This window comes from Delphinapterus leucas, chromosome 7, assembly GCF_059928025.1.
Source record: "Delphinapterus leucas isolate spDelLeu-1000000601 "Yukka" chromosome 7, BTC_Dleu_Yukka2, whole genome shotgun sequence".
NCBI classification, from domain to species: domain Eukaryota; kingdom Metazoa; phylum Chordata; class Mammalia; order Artiodactyla; family Monodontidae; genus Delphinapterus; species Delphinapterus leucas.
This window is the reverse complement of record NC_143135.1, coordinates 13,721,303-13,742,843: the sequence shown is the minus strand read 5'-3', so window position 1 is coordinate 13,742,843 and position 21,541 is coordinate 13,721,303. Positions and strand designations below refer to the sequence as shown.

General features: G+C 42.9%; 1 protein-coding gene across 15 annotated transcripts in view; it reads right to left on the bottom strand.

Moving 5' to 3' along the window:
• AMBRA1 (autophagy and beclin 1 regulator 1) overlaps window positions 1–21,541 on the bottom strand; it is a 173,724-nt gene that overhangs the window by 133,604 nt on the left and 18,579 nt on the right. For 4 of the 15 annotated variants that reach the window (XM_089914856.1, XM_089914858.1, XM_089914862.1 and 1 more), the window contains 6 exons: window positions 10,231–10,484; window positions 9,794–9,852; window positions 8,715–8,898; window positions 7,919–8,091; window positions 6,871–6,937; window positions 4,866–6,319 (listed from right to left, as the gene is read on the bottom strand). In XM_089914856.1, the coding sequence (XP_089770982.1) occupies window positions 4,866–6,319; window positions 6,871–6,937; window positions 7,919–8,091; window positions 8,715–8,898; window positions 9,794–9,852; window positions 10,231–10,365 (2,072 nt within the window). In that variant the 5' untranslated portion in view covers window positions 10,366–10,484. Of the gene's footprint in view, window positions 1–4,865; window positions 6,320–6,870; window positions 6,938–7,918; window positions 8,092–8,714; window positions 8,899–9,793; window positions 9,853–10,230; window positions 21,539–21,541 lie in introns of those variants that run through there. The other 11 variants (XM_089914867.1, XM_022592109.3, XM_022592110.3 and 8 more) reach the window with 6 other exon arrangements.

Sequence of the window (21,541 nt, the reverse complement as noted above, 5' to 3'; positions counted from 1 at the left end):
TTTTTTTTGTGGTATGTGGGCCTCTCACTGTTGTGGCCTCTCCCGTTGCGGAGCACAGGCTCCGGACGCGCAGGCTCAGCGGCCATGGCTCACAGGCCCAGCTGCTCCGCGGCATGTCAGATCTTCCCGGACCGGAGCACGAACCCGTGTCCCCTGCATCGGCAGGCGGACTCTCAACCACTGCGCCACCAGGGAAGCCCCTAGAAGTTTTGACAGAGAAAACTGATGTGTGAAAGCACTAATTTCAAATGAAGAGGACGAAAGAGCACCCTCTTTAGGACCCAGAAGTTTGACTCCCATCTTTGCTACAAGCACCTCTTTAAAGTCACTTCCGGGCTTCCCTGGGGGCGCAGTGGTTGAGAGTCTGCCTGCCGATGCAGGGGACACTGGTTCGTGCCCCGGTCCGGGAGGATCCCACATGCCGCGGAGCGGCTGGGCCCATGAGCCATGGCCGCTGAGCCTGCGCGTCCGGAGCCTGTGCTCCGCAACGGGAGAGGCCATAGCAGTGGGAGGTCACTTCCCCTCTCTGCTTCTAAGTTTTCTCATCAATTAGAAAGAGACAGAGACAGGCAGACATACAGACACTGGACTAAATAAACTCTAGGTTTTCTCCAGTTTCAAGACGCCATTTAAATAATTTTCTTTTTTTCCCTAATACAAGCCTTTCACGGCCACAGGGACCCTGTTGCAAGAAGCCCCAACACCCTTATCTTCTCCTGCTAAGTCCTGGGCTATCAGACCCCAAAAGAAGCTTCTCATGGTGAAGCAAAGGGTCTGCCATCCAAGTTATAAACTGTAACCTGGAGTCAGACTATATAGAGACAGTCACCTTCCACTGCCCAGAGGCAAAAGGAGATAAACCGTGCATCACCGTTCAGCAACATAGAGCTACACTGAAATACACACTTTTGCTTCATATTCTCACTATCTGAAAACACTATAGATTATATCAGCAACACCAAGGATCAAAACATGCCTCCTTAGTCCATCTCCTACTACATGGCTGAAGAATAAACCCCCTCCCTTCAAGTAGACGTGCACACACACAGTAAGGACACCTCTTCCCTGCCAGCCTAGCCCAACAGTGACACCTGCTGGGGAAATCCAAGCAAGGCCGCTCATCAGCCAGAGAACACTGGACCTTCAGAAGGTGGTAGAAGATGCCAATTAACACAAGTATATATTAGTGATTTATACCAGAATGCAGCCCCTCAGTTTATGAGGAAGTGGTGGCCCTTCTTTAATGGGTGTGCACTTAGAATATTTTACAAGATACCTCATTTTTGATAGGCTGTAAACCCTCGTGGTACACCTCATTCAAGTTCATTTGAAAAGCAACTCCATAAATAATGTAACCACTGGATTAATATACTATTTTACAATGAGAACTGTGCATTTGTATATTTTAAAATTTAAAAAGCGTGTGTGTGTGTCTGTGTATATATATATATATATACACATATAAAATTGTTTACAGCAAGATGACAAGGGACTTCATTTTCTACAACATAACATTTCTAAATGCTTGAACTTTTTTATTTAAACCACAAGCACATACTACTTTTTGCCTAAAAAAAATTCTGATACATCCTTAATAGTTTCTGGGTTTTAAATGGCCCACTTTATTAAGAAGTGACTATTAATATATTAGTCACACGTGGCTATCTACATTTAAATTAGTTAAAATTTAAATGCAGTTTCTCAGATCACACTAGCCACATTTCAAATGCTCAATAGCCACATGCGGCTGGTAGCTACTATACTATATGGCACAGATATAGAACATTTTATTAGACAGAATTGCTCTAGAGAAACATACTAGAGTATTTTCAGACAAAATTATATGATGTCTGGGTGGCTGGGAGTGGATAAGGGATACAGACGAGTGTTGAAAATTTCTGAAGCCAGGTGATAGGTATATGGGAGTTCATTTATACTACTTTTCTTTTAATTTTTATATGTTTGAAGATTTCCATAACAAAAAGTTAAAAGAAAAGAAAAACATAAAAATGGTTCACCTAAAAGTGAGATTATCACTTTAAGAAATACACCATGGGGACTTCCCTGGTGGCGCAGTGGTTAAGAATCCACCTGCCAGGGGCTTCCCTGGTGGCCCAGTGGTTGAGAGTCCGCCTGCCAATGCAGGGAACACGGGTTCGTGCCCCGGTCCGGGAAGATCCCACATGCCGCAGAGTGGCTGGGCCCATGAGCCACGGCCGCTGAGCCTGCGTGTCCGGTGCTCCGCAACGGAAGAGGCCACAACAGTGAGAGGCCCGCGTACCGCAAAAAAAGAAAAGAATCCACCTGCCAATGCAGGGGACACAGGTTCAAGCCCTGTCCAGGAAGATCCCACATGCCACAGAGCAACTAAGCCCGTGAGCCACAACTGCTGAGCCCGCATGCCACAATTACTGAAGCCCACGCACCTAGTCCGTGCTCTGCAACAAGAGAAGCCACCAAAATGAGAAGCCCGCGCACCGCAACGAAGAGTAGCCCCCGCTCGCCTCAACTAGAGAAAGCCCACATGCAGCAACAAAGACCCAACGCAGCCATAAATAAATTAATTAATTAATTAATTAAAAAAACACACACCATGGAGGGCAGCCTAAAAAATCTTTAGTCATGCACACTGGAGTTCAAATCCCCACTCAGCAACCTACTGTGTGACCTTTAACAAGAAACTTGACTTCTCTGAGCCACTCTTTCCTCAACTGGAAGATGGGAAATTTCATACCTGCATTGCACAGAGTTACTATGGAAATTAGAAATAATTAATGCAAAGCTAGAACACAGTAGTAGGCTCTCAGTAATTGGTATCTCTAATTATTATCAAACAACAGAGTTTGTTTTAAACAACTCAGGTAGGGCTTCCCTGGTGGCGCAGTGGTTGAGAGTCTGCCTGCCGATGCAGGGGACACGGGTTCGTGCTCCGGTCCGGGAGGATCCCACATGCCGCGGAGCTGCTGGGCCCGTGAGCCATGGCCGCTGAGCCTGCGCGTCCAGAGCCTGTGCTCCGCAACGGGAGAGGCCACAACAGTGAGAGGCCCGCGTACCGCAAAAAAAAAAAAATAAACAACTCAGGTATTTCTCAGAACAGCAACACATGAAGAGGTCCTGCTAGAACAGAACGGACAGAGAGGCTGACCACAAACCCACTGATGCTAGTGAAACAGGCACTGGTAGGCTTTTAGAGCAATAACTGTAGACAGTCCTTTATGGCTACCTTTAATAAACTTTTTGAATGCCTACTATATGTCAGGCACTATGCTTGCTACTGTCTCACCTCTCTTGACAAAAAGGAAGAACAGAATCTCAGGCTCCTGATATGGGTCATTATGCAAGGCAAAGTATTCCAAAGCTGGCAATTTAGATGTTAATCCAGAACTGGCCTCAATCAAACGGGCAGAGTAACAATCTAAGCTACCTCATCTCTCTTTCATATCTGACCAAGTCTCCCTGTGTTCACGGTACTAACTGCCCTTAAGTAACTTCTTCTTATCCTGAATTCATCATGCCCTTTCCTCCCTTAGCATGTGCTATATCCTCAAAATAAAAAGGGCTTTCCCCTTCCAAATCCTACCCATCTTTCAAGACTTATTCTTGTAAAGCCTTCTTTGATGATCCTTCCCTTTCTCTGAAATTAGACTACATTTAATCTCAGTACCATACAATGAAGCATTCGGCTCATTTACATTTTTTATGTAATTACATGTACATAAGTCTTGCCTCTACAACAACACTGTATACTGCCAGTGGGTAAAGACCAGGTATTATACTGCTTTTGTACTCCTGACAGTGCCTAGCACAGTGCTAGAAAAAATATATAATTCAACAAATACTTATTAACTGGGTAACTCTCTAAAGCATTCTCCCAAAATAACAAGTACATTATGTGCACAATCCATATTCCCACCCTTGCTAGAAGCTTATGTCAGAGAAACTTCAGATGCTTCAACAGAGGATGTAATGCACAGCAATATGCTGTTTGGATCCAACAAGCATATTCTGGGAGTTGGTGATTATGCTAGATTTGACCTTTACAGAATTACAGAAAGAAGTCCCTAATAAATCAAGATAGATGCGCACACAGCCATACACGGAACATGTGGTGGGCGATCAACTACACCCACTCTGTTTCTTCCATGAAAGAGTTGCCTGGGATGCCAATCCAAGTATGGAGAGGCCTTCCTTCTATGAATTTCTTCTTCTCCACCTCGAGGTGAATGTCCATCTGGAAGATCTACTCAAAGAATCTTAACTAAGCAACTAACTTGCTGTCCAAAAAATATATATCGCTAAAAAAAAAAAAAACTTTTTCTTGACATATATACGTACTATTTTCTTTTCCTTTTGTCAAGTTGCAATGTTCCAAAAGATATGGTTTCAGAATTTGTCCAAAGCAACACAATCAAAGAGCCAATACACTAATCTGTCCTAAGCAGGGTTCTCTTTTACTACTTTTTCCTAGTCTCTCTGGGACATTTTGTTGTTTCACAATAACCAGTCCTGCACATACAATCCTTGGAGAAGGCCAAAAAGCAGAGAAGAGGAAGTCAACGGTTTTACCTCCTCATGCCTCTCTAACCTCATCTACAACTCTCCTCCAAGGCTAAACATCACATGAGCTTAGCCAGAAAAGGAGCAAGCCGAGTCACCTGACTCATACTGCCAGGCCTTATCCTCTTTCCGCCACCACAGCAAGATTTTCCAAGAAGATGCAATGGAAGCTAGGGAAATCAGAACCAGATGCATGATGCATGGATCCCAGACACTCCAGATCCAGCCACAACACCCACAGGACTGAAGGAAGAGATATCAGGAGGAAAGTAAGGGATACAGGAGAAGACAGGAAAGTATCTGCTCACCTCCTGAGTGAATCTTCCTCGGAGCTTTCCTCAGCCATATCCTGATGTAAGGCCTCCTGCGACACAGTTCCAGATCTGCTGGACTGGGTGTAAATTCGTTCCCAGTGGCCTGTCTCCTGGTTGAAGGCCACCCCCACAGTCCTCTCCTCCTGTGGGCTAGCAGAGCTGCTCAACTCCAGCCTGCTGGAGCTCGGCGTTTGGCCCTCAGTCCGCTCGAGAGGTGGCAACTGGCTGCCACTCGAGGGCATGCCCTCAAAGGTACTGGGGACCTGCCAGGTGGAGCTGGCTTCACCAGAGGAGTAGTTAGGTGCACTTCTTTCCCAGCGCAGGGTATCGTTGTTGAAGGTCAGGAGATTGTGGCAAGCGCGGCAGCGGTTCAGGTGGCCACGGGACAGGTTGGAGTTGTTCTCGCTGCTGTGCGGGGTGGGCTGGTGGGAGGGGCCTGGCCTCTCAGATTCAATGTTATTGTTGAGCATTTCCTGGGCCTGTTGGGCCTGGGGCGCTTCCCCACTCAGGCTCTGGTCCAGCTCCTGAAGCCGGTCATACTCCAAAAAGAAGCGTCTCAGGTCACATTGAAGCTCATGGCGAATGCTGCCCGAGTTGTTTTGGCTGGAGCCATTCCCTCCATCTGACTCAGCTGCCAACCCTGAAGCTGGAAAACCCCTCCCTTCTGTGGCTGAAGTGTACACAGATGCTTGAGAGCCACCTTCCTGCTGTCTCAGCACAGACAGCAAACTCACCGAAGAGGCACTGGTCCTGGGCGGGGGCATGGATTCCGCCTCAGAGCGGGAGTTCAGACTGAGCACTGTCCGGGTCCACTCAGATCCTGTCAGCCCGGGAGCGATTTCTCGGTGATACCTAGAAGGGTGGCTAGACAGAGGACCTCCCAAAGAGCGACGGGTGGGACCCAGACTGAGGTTGCGGAGCGTGTTGCCGGCAGTGCTGCTCTGGACTGTACTGAAGGCAGACGGCCGGTTCAGGAGGCCCTGGTCCTGCTGCGCTGATGAGGCCTGCTCCGGGGGATGGAAGGGCTCGGTCTGTACAAAAGAAAAGGAAGGGGTAGTAGCCCTGGCAGGAGCAGGGGGTACACTGTCCTGGTGTGGCAAGAGGGAAGGAACTCGAGTGCCAGAGCAGCGGCTGCAAAGGCACAGGATCCCAAGGTGCTGGCAGCACTCGGCTGTGGGGTAACTGACCCGCTGTCGGAGCCGGATGTAAGCGGAAGTCCTGGGACGCTCCGTGGAGGGCTGAGGGGGAGGCGGTGGGGGTGAGGGGGTGGCAGAATCTTGCACTGTGCTTTGCTCTCCCACCTGGATGCCAGAGGAGCGGGAGGACAGCATGTGCAGGAAATTGTGGAGGAGAGGCGTCCGGCGCACTGGCTGTGACTGCAGGAGGGCACGCTGACGGTAATGCGATAATTCTGTTCCGTCTATGGGGATCTCTGGTTCGTCATCACCCTGCAACGTGGACCAAGGTGGGGCGGGGGCAGAGCCAGGTAGTTAGGTAGAACTTGCTGGTAAATCAAGAAAAACTACTGATAATCATCCAAGGAAAACCTTTCTAGAGAGGCAACAACTCCATCCTTGAAGTACTGAGAACTAACTGGTTCCAGATTCAGAATCATCATATGGTATTAAATTATTCACTTCCAATTAGCAACACTTCTGAACGAGTACAGCTGGCAAACCAACTCTGTTACAAAAGGCATTTCCATGACATGGAGGCAGTAAGGGGAAGCAAAATGTCAACCAGCCAGAGGCACATGAATGACAAGTTATCCAACACGGCCTGGTTACTTCTACTGAGACGATCACTCAGGGGTTTCAGAATGGACTCCCCTGTCACGATATGGCTATAACTTTGAATACAGTCTGAAGCTAGTTTTGAATCTTGACTGGAAAGAAACACTTGGACATTGAAAATTGAAGTCCAATATAATCAGAATTAGAGCACTAGTTGAGAAAATAACCCACAGTTTAGACAGAGTTGAAACTGCTGACTAACTTACCTGCTGATTAGAGGGGTTAACAATTGCTGTGAGTAAGTAGTGTCCAAGAGGATCAAATCTCACCAGACTGAAAGCACAGAAGAAAGGGACAGAGACACAGAGAGAGAAATTATGTTAACCAAGAAGAGGAAACCTGTGAGAAAACGTCTGGAAATCATTACTGACAATTGTGGGATCACCGAGGTATCCCCTTAATGCTACAGACTTCCAAAACTTTCAAACAGATTAAAGTAATAAAGCTCAATACTTCTTCTTACGTCCTCACACTTGCCAGAATAAGGGAATACGTATCGCAAAAATAATTTCAAAAAACACCTGGGCTTCCATCCCAGGAAGCAGCTAGCTACATTAAGCACACAGCTGCTCATGTCTAAGAGCCCATCATAATAGTAAAGCAGAGAATGCTCCCATACTCTGCCACAGATTCAGGTCTCCCCTCACACAGCAGCTACACTGGCAAGAAGCATGAGTGCTGGTGACAAGGAACAGTCTCAGCATCAAGTGACATAGCTGAGGCTAGAAAATTAGCTAATATCCAACTGCGATACCAAAAGGACCAAAGGAAAACAATGCATCGACTATAATTCAGGCAATATGTGCGCTGATTTTGAAGGCTAAATATGTAAATATCTACTAGCAGATTGGATACATATCTACACCTCCACTTTCCATTTCCAGAAAACCAGGGATGAGCAACTTAGCCACCAAGCTACCCACCACCTGAATACCTTTCAGGATTATTAAAAAAAAAAAAAAAAAGGCTTTATACCAAACCAGATAGCTTTGAACCTAAAAAAGATTCTAACAGCCATAGTCTACACAGATCAGAAGATGAGGCCAATATGGAACAGCTGAAATGAACAATATGAACTGCTTCCTAGCTGATTAGCCAGATGCTTAAAAAGTAGGAAGAGCCATAGGGATAACACCCTGCCCTGAGCAGGGATAATACGGAGATAATAATCTGTCTCCTGAGGTGAAAGCACGGGTGAATGCTCTCTGCCATGTTAATCCTACGCCAGACATTGCTGGTGGGCAGAGCACTCACCGGACCCGTTCCATCTCACTAGCTGTCTTCACCACGGCAAAGGGCTCCCGTCGACTCCAATCCCAGAAGTGGATCTCATTGGCAGTAGCAATCAGCAGGAGCTGAGCCGTAGGGTGGAAAGCCAGGGAGGCAATGGCATTGTTGCTATCTGTGAACCAGCTTTCACTGCCACCCTATGAATGAACAAATCCCAGACATTCTTAGGTTACAAGCTGCCAGCAGACTGAGATGTCAATTTCAAAAAAAAAAAAAAAAAAAGGGTCCATTTAACATAAAACGACTACTTGTAGGGCCCACTTTAAGTATGTCCTCTGAAAACGACGGACAAAACCAGTGATCTGGCATTGTCACAACTTTATCAGAAAAACATTACTGTCAGCTCAGTTTTGTCATTTACAATCCATAAGCAATGAGCACCCGCACAGCTCCTGTTTCTGTAGCCTGTGAAAACTCAAGCTTGGTGCATGACATGGTGCACAACAACCCACTAGCCAGTCACCAGGACAAGGAGCATGATCAGAATACAGTACAATCCTTGATCTAAAACAAGAGAAATCCATCCTGAAGACGTCTTAGAGTGTCCTGTACTATGTCACAATGGGCAGACAGTTAAATAGGGTGTTCATCTTAGAACGGAGGGCTGTCGGCTAGACTCCCTATCAGTAAGTAGGCAATGATTACTGAGTAAGTACTCAGATATAGTCCTAAGAACCTGGCTAGTCTCTCCTCCAGAGTTAAGAAACCAAGGGTAAACAAGTCTCTGCATTTAGAATACCAAAGAAAAGGAAACACTTACGTGTAAATCCCAAATCCTAACCTCCCCATCTAGGCAGCCAGAAGCAATAAGGCCTGAGATGGTGGGATGAAAAGTGACACACCATGGAGTGCGGCGGTGTCCAATCAGAGAGTGAACACACTTGCCTGTCTTCACCTCCGTGATATAGATATTATGGTTTACATGGGTGGAGGCCAAGAGAGTCCTAGGGAATCAAAGAGGAGGAAGTAAATGTGAAGCGTGTGGGAGGGTAACAAACTTTATCAGCTTTGGACAAAAATGAAAATTGATACTTATTTCCCATCCCAACATGATAAATACTACGACTTGGGCATTACAAACAACAGAAACATTCTCATCTTTAAAAGCTTTCGGCTTCTCCATTCTGTCCCCAGAAGACACATAACCCCTTCAGAGAATATTCTTTCCAGCAGGGAAAACTATCACACTATTGGTGGCCTAGATCACACAGGCAAAGGATTCTTATTGAGAAACTTTCCAAGCTCTGATCCTCGACGTTCATAGATTCCTTTGCTTATTCCCATTATTTTTATGGTTAGCACTGCTCATCTACTTTCTTTCCCTTTCTGATAACACTGGCAAAGCTCTGTTCATTCAGTGCTTCAAAGAGCCTTTAGGGGGCTTCCCTGGTGGCGCAGTGGTTAAGAATTTGCCTGCCAATGCAGGGGACACGGGTTCAAGCCCTGGTCCAGGAAGATCCCACATGCCGTGGAGTAACTAAGCCCATGTGCCACAACTACTGAGTCTGTGCTCTAGAGCCCACGAGCCATAACTACTGAAGCCCGCACGCCTAGAGCCCGTGTTCCACAACGAGAGAAGCCTCCGCAACGAGAGAAGCCACCGCAATGAGAACCCTGCGCACCGTAACCAAGAGTAGCCCCCGCTCACCACAACTAGAGAAAGTCCGCGCGCAGCAAAGAAGACCCAACGCAGACAAAAATAAATAAATAAAATAAATTAAAAAAAAAAAAAAAAAGAGCCTTTAGGGATTTGACTTGGAAGATCAAGCTAGGCCAAATACACAGAAAGCAATGCTGTCACAAGTCTCAGGTAAAGTTTAGGTAAGGACTTGGTGGTACCTGTCTGGGCTGAAGGCCAATAAAAAGGTAGAGCGTGGACTATCCGGCAGTTCTACTCTCTGAGAAATAAACAAACAAAAGTTAAAATACATTATTTATAAACTATGGCTCACTCTATCTCAAAAGCACCAAACCATTCCAGACTAGTATTTACAGTGTAAGCTTAAAAACTGGAGACAATGATCAAGCTACAAATTGAGAGAGATAAATCTAAATTACCTTCAGGAAAAATATCTAGCTCTAAAGAAAAATGATATTTCTAGCCCATTATGCTTCCAAATTTATTAAAACCTCCCCCCACAAAAAACCAAGTTAGATATATCAATTCTCCTACACAAAATAAATTGTACCCCAACTCTATGTCATTATCCCATTCTAAGGCCCCATTCTACTGTCACCCCTACAACTCCTATGTGAAAAACACCCATTTTTCTCACCTTGCCCTCCCATTTCATCCACCGGGTTTTATCTTCCACCAGCTCCTGCAGAAGTCGCTGAGCTCCAAAGGTCCGAGTGCCCCGTTCTCGCCCCCAGAGTATCCGGACAGCATTCTTCTCTGGAACAACCTTCATGGTCCTCAGTAGCCACTGTCACACCAGGCCCGGGAAGAGAAGGAGTGAGCAATAGCTCTACACGCTGAAGCAGCTAAAATGAGGCCATTCAGGTCCTTGTAAGTTGCCTTCATGGAAATCTAAGGTATAGACATTAATGTCAAAGAACATCTATTCTGCAGTCAGAGAAGGTTCCCACTGCAAATATGATTCTAACTCAAAGAGGAAAGTACTGTTCTTTTCATATTTAACGACATCTTCTCAGAAAAGACCCTTCTCCCAGAACTTTTCTTCCAAGAATATTTCATCCTTAAATTCCTCCCATATCCTCCATAGCTCAGCCTTATATCTAAAGAAGAGACCATTGTCTAAAGGAGTTATTCTTTTTATCAGGCAGTAAAAACTTTTTTACTAACCAAAAGGTCTAAAACCCTGTCAAAAACAAAACAAATCACAGTATCTGCACTCCGGGGACTTCCCTGGCAGTCCAGTGGTTAGGACTCCGTGCTTCCAATGCAGGGGTCACAGGGTCAATCCCTGGTCCGGGAATTAAAATCCTGCATGGCACACAGCACAGCCAAAAAAATCTGCACTCCCCGCTCTGTGCCAAGCTGCTTCCCTAGTTGCTAGTAGTCCTCTTTATCACTTGGGCAGCCTCCAAACTAAAGGACACGTAACCAATTTTAAAAGGCTATTACTTAAGGTATGGTTCTTATGCAGCAGCTTCAATTCTATCTCCTACCTAAAAGCAAGTGCACAGAACCACTTCGAGGTACCTTTCTCATTCTCTTTTTCTCTTCGCCACTCAAGTTCCAGAATAGAGGACAGAGGAAAGAGAAGAAAAAATTTCAATTCCTTTTTCTCATCCACTGCAAGCCTTAACTGTATAAAGCTGTCACAAAATAAACACAAATCCTATTAAAATGTCAAATAGCAGCAAAATATACACATGTGCAACAATTAAAGAATTGTGGTCCCTCCAAACAATGGAATATACAGCCCAATGAAATGGCATTTGAAAAGAATACGTATATAAACCTCATTCATTGCAACACTGTTTCTTCAACTATATTTTGAAAAAATTCAAATATACAGAAAAGTTGAAAACAGTAGAATAAATACCAACTACTCACCACTTAGACTCAAGAATTGCTAATATATTGTCAAATTTGCCTCATTTATCTCTATGGATAGAGATATATAAGGGTTGTTTTAATTTTCCTGCGAACCATTTCAGCAGGCATTGAGATACTCTAATCCTATATACCTCACTGTGCATCTAAGAATGAAGACATTTAACTTCATAACCACAATACCATTATCACACGCATTATCATTTGTGCCTTTAATACACCAAATACACCAAAAAGTGTCTTAAAAAAAATCCAGGGCTTCCCTGGTGGCGCAGTGGTTGAGAGTCCGCCTGCCGATGCAGGGGACACGGGTTCGTGCCCCGGTCTGGGAAGATCCCACATGCCGCGGAGCGGCTGGGCCCGTGAGCCATGGCCGCCGAGCCTGCGCGTCCGGAGCCTGTGCTCCACAACAGGAGAGGCCACAACGGTGAGAGGCCCGCGTACCACAAAAAAAAAAAAAAAATCCAGAACCCAAACAAGGTTCAAGCAACGAATTTGGATGTAATGTCTCTTTAGTCTCTTTTACTCTAGAATGGCCTCCAAGTTTTATTTTGGTTGGTTCTGTTTATGCTTGTTTGTTTACAACACAAGCTTTTTAAGAAGACCAGGAGAGTTGACTTGTTGACTTGCAGTTGACAGTTACATCCTAGTTTTGTCTGATTATTTCCTCACAGTGCCATTTAGCTTGCATCTCTATCCCTAATACTTCCTGTAAACGCTGACTAGATTTAGGTTAAGAGGCTTGGGCAAAAATGCTTTTCAGGTGATGCTACCTATGTACCTCATCTCATGATGCAGCACATCATATTCTCAGACTGTTCCATTTAGGGAGACCTGGTAAATTACATGATCATCCGGCAAAACATGATCACTTGGTTGAGTCTGTAACAGCCAGAGCTCTCTTTATAAAGGTATATTTCCCCCTTTACAACTACTGATCTGTGGCTAACGTTCGGCACCATGTGAATATGCTGTTCCTCTTCAACCTTTTGCTTAATCATTTAGCAGTCACTGATGATTCCTTTTTAAATTATTTCATTTGGGGGCTGGAATACATTGATTTTCCAATTCCATCATTATTTCTACATTTATTAGCTGGCATTCTTCTGGAAAGAACTTTCCCTTAATAACTGAAGCAGAGTAAATGCTTAATTTTTTTCCCTTTAATTACTACTTCTTATTGTTTGTAATAGCAAAACTTGGGCACAACCCAAGTCTCTAAAAGGGACTAAATGACTAATCTACGGTAAGGAAGGTTCTATGGGTACTAACAGCAAGAGATCTCCAAGATACATTGTTCAGAGGAGGAAAAAGCAAGGAGCAAAACAACATATATAGTAAGGCTAACTTTTGAAAAAGAGGAGAAATTAATGGTCACTTATTAGGAACTGAAGGGACAAGGTAAATGGAGACAAAGATAGAAGCTAGACTTCTCAGTGTTTTTGTTTTATGTCATTTTTATTTTTGAAATTACCTATTCAAAATTTATTTTTAAAATATTTAATAATGTGAAAAAATACATGTTAAGTGAAAAAAGCAGAATAGAAAATTACATATACAGTATGATCCAAATTTTATTTTTTTTTAATCTTTACGAATAATGATAGAGGCACTTCCCTGGTGGCACAGTGATTAATAATCCACCTGCCAATGTAGGGGACACGGGTTCAAGCCCTGGTCTGGGAAGATCCCACATGCTGCGGAGCAACCAAGCCCGTGTGTCACAACTACTGAGTCTGCGCTCTAGAGCCCGTGAGCCACAACTACTGAGCCCACATGCCACAACTACTGAAGCCCGTGCGCCTAGAGCCCATGCTCCACAACAAGAGAAGCCACCGCAATGAGAAGCCCGCACACCGCAACGAAGAGTAGCCCCCACTCACCGCAACTAGAGAAAGCCCACACGCAGCAACGAAGACCCAATGCAGCCAAAAATAAATAAATAAAATTTTTTAAATCATAAAAAGAACAATGACAGAAGAGAAATATAAAAAGTATTAACCATGGTTCTCTTTGGGTGGCAGGATTATAGGTGACAATCAACAGAAAAGGCAGTGTTCTTTTCATTTTTTTAATTTAAAAAGTAATAAATGCTTATTGTAAAAAGTCAAACAATAATCAGCTCTTTACACTTCACGAAAGGCTGCAATCTAAAAAGTACACAACTAGATGCATCCAAATACAGAAGGAAAAATACTTATCGCCTATGCTGAAATGAGTTTTCTCCCTGAATATTAAAATTTAAAAAGCCAGAAAGATTCTACAGAAAAACATAATTCCAAGTTCCTAGTCGCATATAGCACAAAGTTCCCTAAGGATTGATTGAGGAACACTCTAGCCTGTATCCTTGTAGTACAGCTCTCATCCCCCAGTAGCCTACAATATAAATACTATGTACACAATGAATATGTCAACACAGTGCTGGCCAACCTCCTGCATAAACTAAGGATGAACTAACTGGAAAGAAATAATCTCCTTGGTGACCCTGATAACTCATGGTTTAAAGACCAAAAGTCTGGAAGTGAAACTGCCACAAATCTGAAATACAGTTCCCATCCATTCACCTTAACCCTTAACTGAGCCTATAATTTTTTTAGAGCCAATCATTCTTTTACCTAATATAGAGAAGTTCAGCAGAAATGAGTTTTGAGGGTTCCTTGCCCTATAGTGCAACATTAAAAGTACTTTTTAACCATTTATAATCTTATAACATATGGTGAACACAGCAGCAGTCCAATTCCTAAAAAAAGTCTGACCTTCTGACCTCATGTAACTCAAGAGGAAGAAAATATAGGTCACAAACATTGGATGATTCAGAAAACTGTGATGCAGTCTGAAGTTCCTACAGGAATCAGAAGGACGAGGGAAGAGCTGCTACAAATACCAGTTATCAAGAAAATTCAAAAACTAAAGCTCAGGATTACTGAAGAGCTTCTCTACCAATTCCCAGAGACCTAAACACACCAACAGTTCAAACAAGAGAAAGTCTGACTGATGGCAAGAAGTCAAAGGAACTAAAACAACTGCACAGTCTCTCTTTTGTCTGAAGAAAAAATATTTGCTCTGTTTCTTTAAAAGGATAAGGGGCCTTCTCCTGATACACTCCTTACAGCCACCTGAGAAGAAATTTCACTTTGTTCTCCATAAAGAACAAAAGGAGCTAAATCAAACTGCAGTCAGGCAGGCCTGTCGCTGAGGAGGAAGTGCCAGTCAAGTGTGTTTTTCATTTCTCTTTTTAAAAAGGAGGAAGAAACAAGTTTCCCAATCTGTCCCTTAAACCAGATCGGGACAAAGGGTGCCAAGAAGAGTCTTTGTGATACCATTTCACAGGCCCCCGGAATCAATCCTCAATCACCAAAAGCCTCGTGCACGTACAACCAAAAGGACACGACTGGGATATGTACATAACACAAATATTATTTGTTATTCCACCCCATTTCTAACCACCACCCCCCATAATGATGATCACTCTAAAAAGATGGGAAGATAACCACCTTGAAAGGTTTTCTCTGCTTAATTCTAGGACAAAATTATATTTAACGAGCACTAATAAAAGTCACCTAGAGATTATGCACAGCCCAGTGGAAACTAAAGTCAGACTTACAGGTTCTCCTTGCAATTTGATCACCTTATGCTAGCAATTTCACTCCAGCTTCAAGCAATATGACTTTGGACAAGTTATTTAACTTCTTTGAGGCTTTTCTGCCCCCTTTGTAAATAGGAATTGCAATATCTGCCTCATCAAGTTGTTGTGAGGCTCCAATAAGAAAAGTGTGGTGGAGCATTAAGACCACTGCTGTTATTGTTGTCATTATTATTGAATCCTCTTTGGGGTTCACCATGGTTTCCCTCACCAAACAATATGGCCAATTAAAACCTCTGAGACCTGAGATGCCACGATTCCCAAGAGTAGCAGATTCCTAAGAAACATTTCAAAGGCTGTTACCAGACAACAAAATAAAAAGTACTCAGGGAAAGTACCGTACTCATTTGTGTGGCAAAAATAATTAAATGAGATTTGGGCTACCTCTACATAAAAAGTGAATTAAAAAACAGAACCAACAACTTAGAGCTATATCTGCAAAACCTGGCTGATAATTCACACCCCAAATCCTCCCTACCAATAGCATTCCAGGGGTATGAATCAGAAAGTTATTAGGCCTGGAAGCACTGTTAAAATGCAGTCCAATGATCTCATTTATTTGAGTAACTGCATCTCTCTTCACTTCACTATGCCCATGTAGGCAAAGTCTAAGAGTCAAATCAGCCATATAATACCAACATATATCCCAAAATAACATACAGGATTCAACCCAAGGTTAACTCTTTTTTTGTTGTTTTTGCTTTTTCTTTTTTTGGCCGCACTACGTGGCATGCGGGATCTTAGTTCCCCAACCAGGGATCAAACCCGCTCCCCCTGCACTAGAAGCACGGAGTCTTAACTGATAGACCGCCAGGGAAGTCCTGAGGGTTAACTCTTTAAAAGAAAAAAAAAAAATCCTTTAAATACTAAACCTAGGATCACCTGCATAAGTAGAGTTCTCCCAACAACTGGAAAATTAACTACAAAATGTCAGGCCTTTAATTAGAGGCCTAAAAGTGGCCCAGTACTCTTTAGAAACTCCATGTGGGTGGAAATACACAGGGTTTTCTACAACTGGCAGCTCGGTTTTCATTAATAGGACTTTCTATAGGGCATTTCAGGACACTTCAAATGACACCATATATGATCCGAGTCCAAAAATGTAAGCACCACAGCAGCAACCATCCCTGCCTCTATATAGCTCTTGCCTGACTCCTAGAGTAGACTGAACTTGGAGGGGAGCAGGGAATTTGGGGCAAAGCATCACAAATCTAGAACTGTTATCAGGTAACAAACTCTGAAAGCAAACACACCTGGAAGCATAAGAACTTCAACTATTACCTGAGTTGTGTATCTACTGTATGCAGAGTACTAAAGGATATCCTAGGATATACCAAACTGCTAATTGTGGTTTAAGTCCAGACAGAGAAACTTTAAGTAATGTTTGTTTAATTTTTTTATCCATAATTTCTAAATAAGAGATAGTATAGTATAGTGATATATGGGTCCTGAAATCAGACTGGCAATTGAATCCCAGCTCTGTCATTTTCTTGGTACATGAAGGTTTCTTGGTACATGAAGGTTTCTTGGAACAGTTACTTAACCTCCCTGTACTCCAGTTTCATCATCGTAAAAGACAGTATGTATATGATAGGATTACCACAGGGATTAAAAGACTTACCAAATGAAAAGTGCTTGCTACTATATAATTCCAGTGCTTGTACCAAAATAATACCTTCATTCTATAATGAAGAATTACAGAATCTAATAAAATATTTAAGGCCACAAAGTCCTATAAACAATCAGACTAATTAAAGACAAATTCTTCTAGGCAAAATGAGACTGTCCACTGCAAAGGTCTCCAAATCATTTCATATTAAAAAAAAAATATCTTACCACTGTAACCTTTAAAAAAATAATAATAAAATCTTGAGAAATGGTTAAAATAATAATAACTAACACTTTCATAGTCCTTTTCATTCCCACTGTTCTTAGCACTTTACATAAAGTAACTCATTTACAATCCTCAGGTACATGAGGCCCTAAGAGAACAAGTCACAAGTCGGTGCTGGATTCAGAATCCAAACCCAGGCAGTCTGGCTCCAGAGTCTACATACTTCATTACAACAGAAAACTCCCTAATGCCTGAGATAAATTCTCCTATGTGGTCTCACATGTATTAGGCCCTCAATCAATGTTTCACTGTCTTACCATATCAACTGGAAATCAGCTTGCTTTCTATTTTTAATGTTCATTTCCTCAAAGGTCAAGAAATTAAAGAATGATGCTGAGGGCAATTCCCTGGCAGTCCAGTGGTTAGGACCCTGCGCTTTCACTGCCAAGGGCATGGGTTCAATCCCTGGTGGGGGATCTAAGATCCCACAAGCCCCACGGTGCGGCCAGAAAAAAAAAAATGATGCTGAGGAAAAATGAAAAAAAATTCTCATTCCTTCCTTTACAGCAACTTATTTACATAGTTTTTGCGAGAAAAGGGGACTTCAAAACCTTTGACCATAAATACTCTGAATTTGATAAAGTGCCAAATAAGACTATATCATGAAATTCAGCTACTATGTGTTTACCCTACAAACCTACCAACTCCATCCAAATAAAAAAATTACCTATTAGGAAACAGAGATAGATGCCACAGGAATTACTTTTGTACAGCAACCAGGATAGAACATAAATCTCAAAAAACACGGTCAACAAAGAATGTTATTGAACATACTCTGTCATGTCTCTGCATACCCCTTTGTCAAACATGAAATATGACATCAACACACCTGAGGAAAGAAAAAGGGGAGTCTTCAATGTAGAGCCTCATACCAGCCCTTTCTCATCCACACGGCAGACACATATGCTAGTGACCTCCGTGCACTGCTAGAGTTAGGATTCTCCACAACTAACTTAGTCTACCTGTCTGTGATAGGTTCTCTCCAAAGACAGTCTCCATCAATTCCTTCTACCCTACTCCCATGCTGCTCTGCCCATCAAGAGATAAGAACATATTTTTCTCTCCCTGAATCTGGGCTGACCCTGTGACTTGCTCTGACCACAGAATATGGCAGAAGCGATAATGTGCCAGTTCCAGGACTGACAGCATCCACCTTCACTCTTGGAAGCCAACCACCAGGCTGCAAGGAAATTCAGGATGTCCCACTGGAGACAGAGACCATATAGAGAGACCTGGATGATAAGACACTACTAGGAGAGGCCACATTGAAGGTGCCAGACCAATGACTTGAAACCCTGATGCCCTGTCTAACCCAGCCTAGCCACCAGCTGAAAGCAGACAAATGAGTGACCCCAACTGATGCGACACAGGGCAGAAGAACGAACCAGACAAACCCTGCCCAAATTCCTAACCCACAGGATCGTGAGAAACACATCATTGTCTCAAGCCACAAATTTGGAGGTGGTGTGATACTGTGATTTATAATAAGAAATACATATTTGGTCTTAGTCCCCATTTTTGGCACAGAGCTCCTAAAACCCTTGAAATTTCCTGAGTGATAGAAGTCTTTTGTCATTCATAAGGAGTCTCTTTTAAACTTATGCTAACAGGTGACTTAGGGAGGTACCCCTAGAAAGCCTCAGGATGGGGCTGGTCACCAGAAAGACCAAGTGATTAGAAGATTGGAACTTTCAGTCTCACCCACTGACCTCTGGGAGAGGAAAGGGGATAGATGGGCCTGCAGATTAAGCGCTATAAAAACTACTGAAGGGACTTCCCTGGTAGCGCAGTGGTTGGGACTCCTCGCTCCCAGTGCAGGGGACCCGGGTTCAATCCCTGCTCGGGGAACTAGATACCACATGCATGCCACAACTAAGAGTTTGCATGCCACGACTAAGGAGCCGGCATGCCGCAACTAAGGAGCTGGCGAGCCACAACTAAGGAGCCCACCTCCCGCAACTGAGACCCAGTGCAACCAAATGAGTAAACAAATGGATATAAAAAATACATACACACACACATACATACATACATACATACTACTGTACAAGATCTGATGAGTTTCCAGGCTGGTGAACACATTCACAGCCCAGGAGGGTGATGCACCCCAGTTCCACAGGGACAGAGGCTCCTGTTCTTGGGACCCTTCCAGATCTTGCCCTATGTACTTCTTCATATGGCTGTTCATCTGAATCCTTTATAATAAACTGGTAAATATAAGTAAATATTTGAGTTCTGTGAGCCACTCTATCAAATTAGTCCAACCCAAAAAGGGGGTTGTGGGAACCTACCACCTATAGCCCATCAATCAGAAGCACAGGTTACAACCTGGACTTGCAATCAGTGTCTAAAGTTGAGGGGGTGCAATTTTTTGGGACTGAGCCCTTAAACCTGTGGGATCAGATGCTATATCCAGGTAGAGAGTGTCAGAACTGAGTTAAATTTGTCGGACACCCGGTCAGTGTCTGCTGAGAATTGGAGAAATGCTTGCCAGTTTTGGAAAAAAAAACACACATCAGAGGTGGTTTTTGTACAGCAACAGATAACTAAAACACTACTACCTAATACCCAGTGTACGTAATGCCTTGTTAGGACTCTATCTTCCTCACTAGACTATAAGCTCTGTGAGGGCAAAAATCATGTCTGTCCTAGTCCAGTACCTACTTTAGTGCCTAACATAGAAGAGAATGAATATGTGTGTGTATTTATATCCAACTGTGAGGAAAGCCCAAAACAAACACCAAACTCTCATAAATAGCAACACCTAGGTGAAAAAAAAGTGGTTATAGGTAGTGCTGTTGGTTCAAGGTCATAAATTCAATTTCTACGAGTCAAATATCTCCAAAAAGAGAAAACTTTGTACCATTAACTAATCTCAACAAGTCATTTCATTATGTACATGTCATTAATCAAGACAAGGCCAGGCAACAGAGTATGAACAGGGCAAATCCATCCCTACCACTACTAAGGGGGAGGGGGGGGCTACACCTAAAAAAATACATATACAGAGATGACAGGAGTCTTTTGTACTTTTTATACTCATATAACAATGCTTCTTTATACTCATATTTGAAACACAGCATATTTAGAACAAAATACAGAAGCAGTGGATTTTCTGAAAGCAAGGTTGGGAATATGGGATATTGTATCTTCTGAGCGTGAGAGTGCTGGATATAAAAGTGATGTGATTTAATGGGTAAAGATAAGACTAATAGGTAAGAAGCTTCAATGACTGATTCCTACCACTGAGGTGTTATATAATCTTGAACAAATCACACTCTACATATAAAAACTGAAAGTAATAACACCCTCTCTTTCTACCTTAAAGGAATAATATCCTTGGAGTATCTTAGGAGTCGCAAAAAGTTCAAGGCAGGATTACAACTTTTCTAAGTAAAAGTCAAGTTAGGAACCAACAGTAATCAGAATAAACAATAAATGGGACTTCACACAAAGAAGTCCGGCACATGCAGCTCTAAGAGAAAGTGCAAAGGAAACTACGGTGGCTATGAAGCAGAATCAGAGAGTACCTCTAATTAATCACCCGACAAACTAAAAGCAAATAATTTCATGGAATCAAGACCTATACAATCAAAATTATACACAGCCCCTTTATAAGCAGCCAAAGACCAGAAATAAAATGTTAATAGAACCTGCACCTGTACTGTAGACATGCACAGCATTTATGTTCAGAATTATAAATACTCTAAAATACAACTGGTCTGCCTCTAGAAAGGTAGGCTAAGAGACAATAGTGAATCAAGTACCTGTAAAAGGTTGTCAGCCCAAATTTACCAAGAGATAAGCAAGCAATGTAACCTCTTTTTCTCATATCTATCTTTTTCTCATACACTCCCCAGGGCGTTTTTTATATATAAACTCAGTGTAAGGAAGACCACTACAGGGTATATCACAAATAAGCTAACAACTTTCCAAAATGCTTTGAACATATACAACTAAAAAATTCTAGTGACTGTTATTATAATGAAGGGGAGGAAAAAAACACCAGCTTTTCTGCTATAGATTTTGCTGACTACGGCTTCCTGAAGTAACTCACAATGATATAACCTAATGTCTGCAACATAGTAAACTTTACGCTCCTATGATCAAAGCTAGAAACAGAAAGCCGTAAGACCCAAATTTGAGACTGACAATCTTCCTTACTCTCACTTACCTCAGAAGAATGAAGAGAAAAGAAACGAAGCTTCACCTGCAAACTCTTCTGGGGAAAACAGTGAGCTGAGAACCCCTGAAAACTCAAGGAAGAACACAGAGGAAACCACTGAACCAAAAAGAAATTGAAGCTCAATTTTTGAGTCCCAAGCTGTCAACAGAATCAGGACCAGGAAGGCTACTGCTAAGTGCACAAAAATGGCAAGAGATTTCCTACTAGCAAGCAAAAAAGAAAGAAAAAAGAGTAGCTTTTGATGGAAGAAATTTCACAGAAACAAAAACAGCTTAACCCCAGAAATGGGAACTGACCCCAGCTGCCTCAGGCAAACAGGCCTAATGGCTTTGGCAACAACA